Source organism: Doryrhamphus excisus, chromosome 13 (genome assembly GCF_030265055.1).
Source record: "Doryrhamphus excisus isolate RoL2022-K1 chromosome 13, RoL_Dexc_1.0, whole genome shotgun sequence".
NCBI classification, from domain to species: Eukaryota; Metazoa; Chordata; class Actinopteri; order Syngnathiformes; family Syngnathidae; genus Doryrhamphus; species Doryrhamphus excisus.
The window spans coordinates 10979847-10993313 of NC_080478.1; the positions used below are offsets into that span (position 1 = coordinate 10979847).

The window sequence follows — 13467 nt, forward strand, 5'->3', positions numbered from 1 at the left end:
CCTTGGGAGCAATCTTCATTCGGCCTTCTGAAGCAATGCTTTCACTCTCACGAGTCGCCAGAGTCCAGCAGAACCTTCTGTTTGCGTTTTGCATTTTCCTTGACTTTTGTTAGTTTCTGCTGTTTTTGTCAGCAGCTCTTTTTGTTTATTTATTCTTCCTCTGACTTGGGTAAGATAAGATAAGATATGTCTTTATTCGTCCCTCAGTGGGGAAATTGCATTGCACAGCAAGAGTACAGAATCAGTTAAGCAGTACAAAATACACAATATTGAAAAATAAACAATATAAACAACCCAAGTATTAACAAATTCAACAGTCTTATTCAGAGTTATATACAAATACAGTATGCAGATAATATGAAACGAGATGAGATATATGACCAGTGAGTTCCGTAATGTTCCGCAATGAAGTGATTTTTTAATGTTTGGGAAAAGAGTGTTTTTTAAATAAAAAAAAAAACATCTTTTCCCAGCAATTGGATATGATAGCACATTTCTTCACATCGTGTGACCATCAGAATGAATCATCACATCTGTTGCAGTAATGGAAGGCAGCACTAATTCCGTTATTTCTCTTTTAATTTTTAGGATTTTTTTATTGCTTCGGGGGGGCTGTTATTTCCAGTTTGCTACCCTCGTTGTCAGTATAAACCAAATCCAGTTGAGGTTTTCAGCAAAGTACAGCAGACTATTTAATCAGATGAATTATCTGAAGTTTCAAAGTCACAAACACATGGCAACATTTGGATTAAAAAAAACAGTGTTTTTGTCCACTCGGGTAGCAGCAACACTGGCAGGGCTTTTAATCATTTCAATCGGATTTTTGTGGCTTCCGCTCTACTCTAAAGCCAATTTCTGGTGCGGGATAAGAGTTAGGTGCGGTGAAGGGTAAACACAGGTCACCCTTTCTCTCTGCTTTTATTCCGCCATGTTTTTTTCTCGCCTATGCCTTACTGCCTGAGGAAATGGCCTTACACACAATGCATTTAAAAATAGTGGATTGTGCTAAAACATTTACTTATAAAAATACATTATAAATCTCGTGTTTTTCTAAAAAAAAAAACTGCATATGTGTACTTGAAAGTGTGTGGATTGTTTTTCCAGTCATAGAAGTGTCACTCATTGTAAGTAAATGTGTCAAGATATTGAGGTGGGTCAACCTCAGCTTCAAATAAACATGCTGTGGAAATACTTGGGTGACATGATGGTGGATTTTTAGAAAAAAATGTCAATTACATTTGTTTTTCTACAAATCTAGGACAGTTTTTGCCAAGCCGATGGAGTCGTAGGAGCCTTAATGAAGCAATGCAGCACCCAAATGGTCTCCCATGGATGTTTTAATGGATGCAAATTACACACACCAGAACAGGTCAGTGAGCTAATTTGACTTGTCGTTAGTTGGCAACTGTGTTTGCGGCCGGATGTCAAGAGCAGTGCATTTCCTTTTGACCTTAAAGTTACTGATGAAGCCTGGTTAATCAGATATAATACAGTATGTAGTATCAAGACTAAACATGGTTAAATAACGTGACAGTCCAATTGGAACAAGGGTACTGCAGCGGAACGTTGAAAGTATCAAGTATCACTACCTTGAAAGCGTCATCAAAGTGCTAAAATTAGGAATATGACCAAATATTATGGGTAAATAATTGAACCATTGCCATGTATGAGAATTAGGACTGTCAAAAATAACACATTAACAGGAGTAACTACTTTATTTCGTTAATTACGTAAATATTTTTGTGCAATTAACATATACACACACCATGGCAAGCCTCAGCTTTCGTTATGACGTTATGACGGCAGCGCAGTGTAGCTATCTCCACAGAGTGACACAGATGACGGGTTTTTATAACTTCATTCATTCCAAACACATGCTAGGTTAATTGGTGACTCCAAATTGTCCATAGGTATGAATGTGAGTGTGAATGGTTGTTTGTTTATATGTGCCCTGTGATTGGCTGGCGACCAGTCCAGGGTGTACCCCGCCTCTCGATAGGCTCCAGCAGACCCCCGTGACCCTAGTGAGGATAAGCGGCATAGAAAATAGATGGATTGATGGAAGATTTATGTCCACACGCATCAGCTGACATTTACACACCTCCATTTGTCAATATTGTGATTTTTTTAATGCATTTTTATGCATACATCAATCAATATATTACAAGCATAAAAAACATATGCGAAATGTAGCGTGCAGTCACAGGTGCCGTTTGAATCCATGAGTCACCGTCTAAGCTTCTCAAATCGTTAAACTTTCATCTGTTTGACTGATGGTTTCAATATTGAAGAAAAGGAGCAGAAACTGAAAGCGGAGTTGTACAATTGATGTACTTATATCTTCTGTCCAATCTGGGAGTGCAGTTGTGTGTGTTGGTTGCTGTTTTACTAAATGCAAAATATCCCTTGAGTATAACACTGATGGCTTGAAATGCCCCCATGTGGAGTGTGGAATTCTTCTCTTCCATGCTGATGCTTCATGCCAACATATATTTTTCATACTTGGCACGCATTTTGGTACTGTAATCTCTCGCCACATCTCGGTTCAAATGTTCACCGTCTTGTGGTTCAATACGGCCCATTATCAGTCAAAAAATATGCATTTTGAAGGAAATGGTGCACTAAAAAAATATGTTATTTTTAACAACCATATTTAAAAGCATATTTAAAAGCATAGAAAAGAAAAAGACGCATGTTTTAATCTCACATAAGGATTGTGGATGTTGACCCCAAAAAGTGCAGTATTCCTTTAAGAAGACACATTCAAACTGTACATGTAGTATTCTAGACTCGTCACTCGGTGTCAGTTTCACGTTTGATGAAAACATCAGGCTATTATTGCATGTTTGACAATAACAATAACATAAATTATATCTACTATATTGTGTAATTTTAGTATAGAGGTGACTATAGGGATGTTATTTCATGTCTAAGGGGCTCTTATAATGTTAAAAACCTGTATATAACAGTATATATGTTATATATCTGTTATATAACAATATAACAGCTTTTTTAAATGAAAATATTCAATTTATAAATAAAGAACTCACTTCACTTATCACAGTCGGGTCTGGAATTAATTGACCACGATAAAAGAGGGATTACGATACTTGTAAAAATAAAATTTCTTCAAGGTTGGCAGCTGTGAGTGTTGTCTTTTATGGGTGATTAAATTGTGTCTTCCCAACAGGCACAATAACAATAACATAAATTATATCTACTATATTGTGTAATTTGAGTATAGAGGTGACTATAGGGGTGTTATTTCATGTTTAAAGAGCTCTGATAATGTTAAAACCCATATTTAGAAGGTTGTAAACAGCTTTTTTAAATGAAAATATAAAATTTTAGAAATAAAGAATCACACTTCACTTATCACAGTCGGGTCTGGAATTAATTGACCACGATAAAAGAGGGATTACGATACTTGTAAAAATAACATTTCTTCAACGTTGGAGGCTGTGAGTATTGTCTTTTATGGGTGATTAAATTGTGTCTTCACACACGGACTGGAAGCAATTTGATGGCTTCCAATATGAAATCTGCAAACTGCCATATAAACACAACATTGTGTATGGAGACCACGCCGCTTTGATGCATTGTTGTTTTAATTAGCATTTGAACATCCAAGCTCAGTAGAGAGCGTTGTCAGATGTCATCAAGTGATAAACTTGGTTTTTTTTGCATCAACTGACAACAGGAAATGACTTTACTCTTCAAGTTTAATCTAATACACGTGAAAGACAGAGCTGCCTTATGTTTAGCAGTATTATTCCTCACCTCTATAGTAAATGTGAGTGAATTTATGAAAAACACATGTTATTTCATCCATCCAAAAAAGAAAAAGAGCCTCTATTTGACATTCCTCTCTTCTTAACAGTTAAGAGCGCATAGATCTGATTATCTGTCTGAGCAGGTTCGGCCAGGAGTCAGATTTAAGCCAATAAAAATCAAATTTGGATTACAAAGCCTTGAAGACGGGGAATATGAGATTGGCATCAAATTCACTATGCAAATGTTACCGTCATTTCCACTGAAAATCCCGTGGAGGTACAAACGCCTGCTCCTTTCACTGCTGGAAGCTTTGACAGCGTAAAGGAGCAGGAAATCTTATCGGAGTTCATTTCCTGCTTGCAAAATATGGAATCCTGAGGTAGATGCGATTGATGTGAGGGCTGTGTCACGTGAAAAGTTCTTGGAAAAGTAAACAACATGCATCAAGGCATCATGCTTGTTGTGTAGTGTTTGTTCACAAGGCAACAACCAACATACATTTATTTTATTCATTCATTCTTTCATTCATTTTCTACCGCTTATACTCATGAGGGTCGCAAGTGGTGCTGGAGCCTATCCCAGCCGTCTTCAGGCGAGAGGCGGGGTACACCCTGGACTGGTTGCCAGCCAATCACAGGGCACATATAGACAAACAACCATTCACACTCACATTCATACCTATGGACAATTTGGAGTCACCAATTAACCTAACATTTTTTTTTTGAATGTATATGTAATGGTAATGGTTTTATTTCATTTGAACATGCATCAGATTACAATTGAATGCATCACATAATCAGTTCACAGTTCCACATGTCCGAAAGGAGTAGGAAGAAGCAAAGCTTATTAAATCCTACCCCTCCATCTGGTACTTTTACAATCAGTAACTGTTACATTTGTTCACTTCCTGCTTTCCTAATATAGTTTGTTTTTTTTATTTTTTGTCACGTACCGAAGTACCAGGTATATGACCATCCAATGACATAATGGGTACCATAGTAAGTGTCAATATAGTGATATACATATATAGCACATCATGACTGGTTCAAGACTCTTCATCCTTGTATTTAGCAAACATCAACTGCTTGTATTGTTTCTTGAATTGGCTCATCGTTGTGCATTGTTTGAGGTCCTTACTCAATCCATTCCATAGTTTGATTCCACATACTGAAATGCTATGGCTTTTTAACGTAGTCCTAGCATAGAAGTGTTTCAAATGTAGTTCTTCCCTGAGATCATATTTCTCCTGTCTTGTAGAGAAGTATTGGATGACATTTTTAGGTAATTGGTTATTTTTAGCCTTATGCATTATTTTAGCTGTTTGAAGATTAACTATATCAGTATTTGTGATTTTAGAAATAAGGAGTTAGTATGTTCTCTGTAGGCGGTATTATGAATTATTCTTACTATGTCGGAGGAAACCGGAGTCCCCGGAGTCCCCGGAGAAAACCCACACATGCACGGGGAGAACATACAAACCCCACACAGAGATGGCCGAGGGTGGAGGCCTAGCTGGGAGGCCTGCGCACTAACCACATGCCTGCCATGCAGCCTAATATGCTCAGTTATTTACAAAAATATTTTTCATATGCGCACAACAAGATAATAAAATGTTGAACTGGATGTTGGTTATAAACAAGTGTCTCTAACCCTTCACAAGAGGATGTTCTGTCACAATAAACATAATAATAAGGCGATGTCACATGCTTCTGCTTTTCCTTGAATCTACCCTGCTGCCAACAAACAAGTCTCCTTTCATGATAGGACAACATTCACGTAACAAGACATTGAAACAAAGCCTTAATTCTGCAGGCCATCCAGAGTAATAGGGTTCTTCTAATCCAATTACATGATTAAATTCGGGATGGTCCTGGGAGATGGTATAGACTCAGTTAAGCAAGGAGTGAGGGAACAGGGTGAGACAAAACTATGGAAGATTCAAACTAGCTTCAGTGAACAGTTGAAGGACTTATTGTCTCAATATGCAAGCAATAAGTAAATCCACTTTGGAGTCCTGACCTGAATCCTATTGACCTTGAAAAAGGTGGTCCATGTTGGAAAACCCTCCAGTGTGGCTGAATGACCACAATTCTGCAAAAATGAGTGGGCCTGTATGAGTCTCATTGCAATCACACTTGATTGCAGTTGTTGCTACTAAGTGTGCCCCAACCAGTTGTTAGGTTTAATATATAGGTTTCATTTAAAAACTGCATTTTGCGTTCATTTGTGTTGTCGTTGACTAATATCTAAATTTGTTTAATGATCTCAAACATTTAAGTGTGCAAAAAAAAAAAAAAAAAAGGAAATCAGGAAGGGGGAAAAACACTTTTCCAAACTACCGTATATTACAAGTGCTTTGAGTTAGTTGATTTATATAAGACACTCCATTAATTTGAACGTAAACCCTACTGAAGCCTATTAATTCAGTGTGAGTTGCATTTATAGTGACTTGTAAAAAACACTGTTGTTCTTAGCTACACTGTTTTTGGCCTCCTTCAAGTCTGCTAGATTTAGCAGTTGGTAGTTAGCTGGAAGGCAGGTAGGTAGGTAGGTAGGTAGGTAGGTAGATAAGAATCAGGGGTGACCTTTGGATTTAGTACTTCACTCACATGCATGCTGTGCAGTCAACCTGGGTTCAGGGTTCATAGAATCCACTTTATTCTGTGCCCATTTTGTACTTTTCATTGATTATGACACTAACAAGAAGCAAAAGTTTGAATTATGACCCTTGGTTTGTTCCTGGCTTGTTCGAATCTGCTCTGAATGAGAGCGTATCCATCGCTATTAGTTCTGGGCGCTAATCCAAAGCTATTGTGACATGGAAACAGTATGATAGCATCCATGTGAGGAATTCTCATTATGAGAAGATTTACAGAAATGATGCTGATTTGTCTTTGGCTGTGTTGCACTTTGGTGCAAGTTTGGATGCCACAGGTGAGTGAAGTGAAGTGAAGTGAACAGTCTTTGTTAGACCCACACATAATAAAAGATGGATGGCACTGTGAAGCAAAACATAAAAAGCCGATAAGAAGCCGATCCCTACTGGACGCACCTACAAAAATGGCTTGACAGCAGAATTCATGGTTGACACCATCACACTACCACCACCATATTTCATGTTGATATGATGTTCTTTTTCTGAAATGTGGTGTTACTTTCACGCCAGATGTAATGGGACTCACACTTAAGTATTTTCCCAAAGGTCTTGGGGATCATCAGGATGTTTTCTAGAAAAATTGAGACAAATTGAGCATAGAAAAAATGGTTTTCATCTTGGAATTCTGCCATGTAGGCCATTTTTGTCCAGTGTCTTTCTTATGGTGGAGTCATGAACACTGACCTTAACTGAGACAAATGTGGTCTGCAGTTCTTTAGACGTTATTGTGGGGTCTTTTGTGACTTCTTGAATGAGTCATCACTGCGCTCTTGGTGGTAATTTTGGTTGGCCGGCCACTCCTGGGAAGTTCCACTACTGTTCCATGTTCCACTTGTGGATAATGGCTCTCACTGTGGTTCACTGGAGTCGAAAAATGTTTAGAAATGGCCTTATAACATTTTCCAGACTAGGTTTGGATTTGTTCTCCCTTAAAAACGTCATTTTGTGTTCAGTTGTGTTGTCATTGACTAATATTTAAATTTGTTTGATGAACTGAAACAAGTGTGACAAACATGGCAACAAAAAAAATCAGGAAGGGGGCAAATTTGTATTTTAGTTAATTTCGCCATTTTCATGCTTGAAAATGCTTAATTTAAGATTAAGATTAAGATTTTGCAGGACTGTTTCATTTTTGTTTATGCTAACTTTCATGTTACAGCATTAGTTCTCAAGTCACGTCAATAGTATGTTTGTTTATTCATGCTATACAGCAATTGACTATAACTGTGTGGTTGTCATCTGACTATTAAGGCATTTTTTGTTAATGTATAAACCGAATTGGATGGAGTTATGTTTCAGTATCATCCTACATATACTATAAAATAAGACATTTAGAACTCATAGTCGTGTGTGTTGCAGTAAATGTGTGGAGGGCAGGAAGTGATGTTGGGGGTTCAGAAGTGAGTTTTAGTATGTGTTACTTCCACAACACTAGTCCGCATTGTTATTTCATATTGTCATATCTTATTGTTATGATTGTTGTTATTATTGTGGCAGACATCATTCAAAACTGCAATAAAAGCCTCTTGATCAAGTCTGGGGCTTGTCTCACCATACTGACACCTAGTGACAAGTGTAGAATACTACATTCACAATTTGAGTGTGTCTTCTTAATGTGCTTTGTATTTTAGTTAATTTCGCCAATTTCATGCTTGAAAATGCTTAATTTAGTCCAAAATCTACATAAAACCTGCTTAAAAATGCATATTTTTGCACTAATAGACCACAAAACAGCATGATTTTTAAATTATTAAAAAAAAAAAAACCTGATTGAGAAAAGCCTTAAAATTCAAACTGTGATGTGGCAAGAGGCAACACTATTCAAATTAATTCATGCATCTGTTATTGTTGGCCGGGTGTTGAGTACACCCTAAAACAAGAGGACACCTTCAATGTAGCACAGTTCTTCTGCAAAGTAGGAGATTGCATGTTTTGGCCTCTCATTTACAGGCATTTAAGGTTTTCATCCTTAAAAACGTCAGTGTTTTTGTGTGGACGAGTCATGATCTCATGTTTTTGATTGGCCAAAATGTGCATAATCGCCTTGAATTTGTGTTTTTGAAAATATGGACATAGCCTTGAAGTATTTCCTTGACATGTTTCCTTGCATATGACACACAATACAGACGAGCAACAACAAACAGCAGGAAAATGGAGTTCATTGAGGTCACGCTACAAACGACACGTTCTGTGTTCCTCCCCGTCCGTGCAAGCGTGTAACACCAGGCTTCAGAGCAACCATTCACCAATTACATAAAAGCAGAGACAAAGGAGACCTTATGTCTTAACTGCATCCAAACCTTAAAGAGTTTAAAGGTTCACTCCAGGAGGGGAACCTCTGATCTGAAAACCGTGCTTATTCTCATGATGTTTAGTACTGGAGTCCCCTCCTTCGGTTGTTTGATGTGCCTACAAAGTCTGCTTTTAAATGCATACCATGATGACAGATTCAATATAATATTTAAAAGACAACCACTGAGTTAGAAGACATTGCAGTTGACCCTCACAAAGATGTTGCTATACGTCTTTTATCAGGCATATCACCTTCCCTTTAAGTACTGATTAGGAATAGTGGGATCATTTTCAGAGCAAATTACATTATCTTCAGAAAATAGATATCCTACCAAAAAATCATCAAGCGTCGACCCATAAAACATTGCATGTCATTCTCAAATATATTATATCATCAGGATGATGGGTGGTCTTTAAGTGGAAATTGAACTTATGGGAAGCAGGCACATTTATCCAGTCAGGAAAGTTGTAAAAATAGTCTTAACAGTTACGTATGAGCTGGATAACCATCTTTAAACAATATACTCGCTTGAGCTTGGTATCAAAGCAAAGTAAAAATTCACTTTTTACAATAATAAACTATATTATTACTACTTGACCTGAAAAAGCCAATGTAGTACAGTGGAGCCTTGCTTATCATGACCTGCGATTAGTGTATATTTAGGTTCACGTTCCGGTTAGCAGTACAATATGGCACACATTGTGTTACTCCTTATGACTTTGTTTGTAACATATTTACATCACATGTGTTAGCATCGCGTTAGAATGGAAATCGGGACCGGAAGTCATCGTCCCCCAGCTCTGTAACCTATGACATCACAAGCGGTTGGCTCTACTTTTCTTGTTAAATATCTCAAAATCAAGGCAAAGAAAATTGTAACTGTCAACTTTTTGAAAGTGGGAAACACGATAGAATACAAAAATAAAAAAATAAAGCAAAACACCAGGGTGGTATTTGTGTGGCTTTTGCTGCCATCTTTATCAACAGACAAGTCCTTTAATGGAGTTAAAAGTGATCTTAAATGTTCATTTATCCCTTTCATTCAACATAAATCTTCACTAGTCGTAAGAGGACATATTATTCATGCTTCTTCGACTCTTATTCAAATAAAATAAAGGCACTCCTCAGTTGACTGCTAAATCTGCAATGATGGAGGACATTCTTCTATTTGGCAAACAAATGAATCCCATTGGGGAATAACAGTCAAGGTAATATACCAATGAGAGCAGTGATTGGATTGCATAAACACATTATTCATTCAAATGATTAGAGTTGTGTTAAAATATTATTCACATTATTCGTGTTTTCAGGTAACCAATTACATGACATCAACAGGGGAAGCTATTAAGCACATGGCTGAAATGATGAAATTACAGGAATCATTAGCATTGCCTAAAAGCAAAAGCAAGGACGCCAAAAAGGGTACTCAATCATTGCAAAAGGGAATAATGATGCTGACCTTGCTGCTAAAGCAGCAGCAGGTTATGGAAGGAATGACATGCAAAGTGAAGCAGCCATGTTTAGAGAATGGTGCCAGTAAGTGAGTGTAAACTGTCATGTAGAGGTCACACAATGGGGGTGTTATTGTGTCAACAAAGTTGTTACTGTGCAGGTAGGGGCCATGTTAGGTGAGAGTAGCCAGGGAGCCCCACATGAATATTATGTAGATACACTATATGCAAGAGTTGGGGGTTAGGGAGTTTAGTGGCATAGGGAGGTGTGTTGAGTGGAAAACTGGACTAAAGCAGCTGTATCACCATGGTAACTGGGGCTAAACACATAACCTTGTTGATAGTTGAAGTTGATAAAATGATGATACCAATGACAAGTACCTTACAGCTGCTGTGTCTTTAAATATATAGAGTAATACCTCATTTAGGCTGCACAAGCACAAGTGGTTAGTGCGTAGGCCTCACTGCTAGGAGACCCGAGTTCGATTCCACCCTTGGGCATCTCTGTGTGGAGTTTTCTCCGGGTACTCCGGTTTCCTCCCACATTCCAAAAACATGCTAGGTTAATTGGCGACTCCAAATTGTCCATAGGTATGAATGTGAGTGTGAATGGTTGTTTGTCTATATGTGCCCTCCAGCACCCCCACGACCCTCATAAGGATAAGCGGTAGAAAATGAATGAATTCCTCATTTACTGCAGTTTACCCAGACCCGATCATTTTACAACAAACAAACAACAATGCATTCAAAACAATGTGGTTTGGAGACACAATGGTGTGCTTTATATGTTTTTTTTTTGCATTTCACATAGGAACCCATCAAATTGCTTCCAGGCTGTGTGTGAGTCCATACAGTAAATCACCCATAGCGACAACACAACCCATTTGTCATGGTTAATTGGTTCCTGACACAAATTTCAACACAGTGGGATTCCTAATATATAAATTGAGCATAATTGGAGCATAGAAAACGTGTTTGCGGCCTTGTAAATAGTTTTTTTTACATTATTTGAGCCCTCTATATAGACATAAAATAACAACCCAACTGTATAGTCACCTTTACATTCACATTACCTAATATAGTAGTTATGATAAGACATTTTGGACATCAATTAGACATACTAAATACAGACTCACACTTGTTTAGTCGATTCATTGTGAATTTTGCTGTTTTACTCCTTGGTAAGGCCTCACAGCTAGGAGACCCGAGTTCAATTCCACCCTCGGCTATCTCTGTGTGGAGTTTGCATGTTCTCCCTGTGCATGCGTGGGTTTTCTCCGGGTACTCCGGTTTCCTCTCAAGGTTAATTGGTGACTCCAAATTGTCCATAGGTACGCATGAATGTGAGTGTGAATGGTTGTTTGTCTATATGTGCTCTGTGATTGGCTGGCCACCAGTCCAGGGTGTACTCTGCTTTTTGTCCGAAGACAGCTGGGAATGGCTCCAGCACCCCCTGCGACCCTCGTGAAGATAAGTGGTAGAAAACTCCTTGTTACAGAACTGCATTCAAAAGCTGAGAGGTCAATTTAAGTTAGCTTGTTAGCATGTTAGCTTCACCCTGAAATTACACCCCTTTTTGTGTAGTAGTATGTTTATTATTTATATTTATATTCCACTATTGTAATGAATTCTATATGTTTTTCTGTTGAAAAAATATAATGAAATAAATATAGACTTCAAAGGGGAAGAAAAGATCGTCATTGAGGGGGGGAAAGCGCCAAACACGTGAGGGCGGAGGCGTATCTGATGACGTCACTGCAGCAGCATCAGCATCACTCACATCGCTCAGTGCGCAACTTGCCCAAACAAGCAAGCAACCAACCGGCGTGCCGACTCGGTCTCTCGAGACCGCTTGAGAGCGTCTTAGTGACGGCTACATGAGGATCTAAAGACGCCAAAGAACACCCACTTCCCGGGGAACGGAGTTGACAAACACGGGAGCCATGGACGTTACGGAAAGGCGTCTTTTCCTGCCCGTCGTCATTTTAATAAGTAAGTGACTTTTATCAAACTTTAATTGTTTTGGTGTCTGAATAAGTTAGAGGCTGCCATGCACACCGAAATTGATCTTGTTGTTTTGTACTGCACATTTTGTAGTTATCTCATTTTAATATATACCGTCAAATGTGTTTGATTTTGATCATCAAACCATAATTCATTTACTGTATATTTGAGAACAGCAACACTTGGCAGGAAATTGAGCGTCCTAAAAGATAAATAAGTATTAAAATGATTATTATTTTTGCTCCCTTGCCAACTGAGTTAGCTCATTTCCCAGTTCAGTGTTCTCTTATAACATGGTGATAACTTCCATATATTGATTTATTAGTACTGCTGATTTAAAGTGGCTTTTAAAGTGTTTTTCTTCCTGAGTGGGTTGCCAAATTTGGAGGGCTGCAGCTCATTTTGCTCTCCAAACAATTCTTCATACAGCTCTCTAATCAGTGTATGCTTATACATGCTTCATGTAGCTTCTTTCATGGTACTGCAAACTTTGCATCTTTAATGTAATGAAGGCACAAAGCAGCAGATGCAGGAGCCACTCATTGCATTTAGTGTCCATAATTGCTATACCGCAGTCAGGACCCAGCATTGATTGATTTGTGCCAACAGTCCCAGTAGCTCTTCCTCTTGTTGTCCTGAGGTGAATCCAGCGTGTCTCCTCTTGTAGTTGAGCTGCTTAATATTTGGATTTTCATACAAATTAAGAAATACTTGTGTCAGAACTGCAGCTTCCTGTTAGCCTTCAGTAACAGTAGGATGCTCATAATGTCTGCTTAGACTTTATATGTTTTGTTTTGTAGCAAAGCATGTGAAATGTGGTGCACTACTTGGTAGAAAAGCAGCAGAGGGTGGTTTACATTTCGTCTCAAGTTTCGAGTTTTGTTGCAAGAGCTAGCCAGTCATGGATATTTTAAGGCACTATGATTTGACAATCGGAAAATAAGTTGAGAGCTTTCTGAAGGAGTCTCATCATCCTTTGATTGCAATCCTCACAGACAGTTTTTGGATTATACAGTCATCACTGCCATGTCACGGTTTGAATTTTGAATTTTGCCGATTCACATGCTGTTTTGTGGTTGAATACAGTCATTCATTCATTCATTTTCTACCACTTATCCTCACAAGGGTTATAAGCGTGCTGGAGCCTATCCCAGCTGTCTTCGGACGAGTGGTCGCCAGCCAATCACAGGGCACATATAGACAAACAACCATTCACACTCACATTCATACCTATGGACAATTTGGAGTGGCCAATTAACCTAGCATGTTTTTGGAATGTGGGAGGAAAC

The 13467-nt window shown here is 38.3% G+C and overlaps 1 protein-coding gene across 1 annotated transcript in view; it reads left to right on the forward strand.

Moving 5' to 3' along the window:
• The first annotated feature begins 11990 nt into the window (after nucleotides 1-11990).
• The window catches only part of ltk (leukocyte receptor tyrosine kinase), a 54382-nt gene continuing 52905 nt past the window's right edge, over nucleotides 11991-13467 (forward strand). The window contains exon 1 of the mRNA XM_058090985.1: nucleotides 11991-12166. Coding sequence (XP_057946968.1) covers nucleotides 12118-12166 — 49 coding nt within the window. The 5' untranslated portion in view covers nucleotides 11991-12117. The remainder of the gene's footprint in view (nucleotides 12167-13467) is intronic.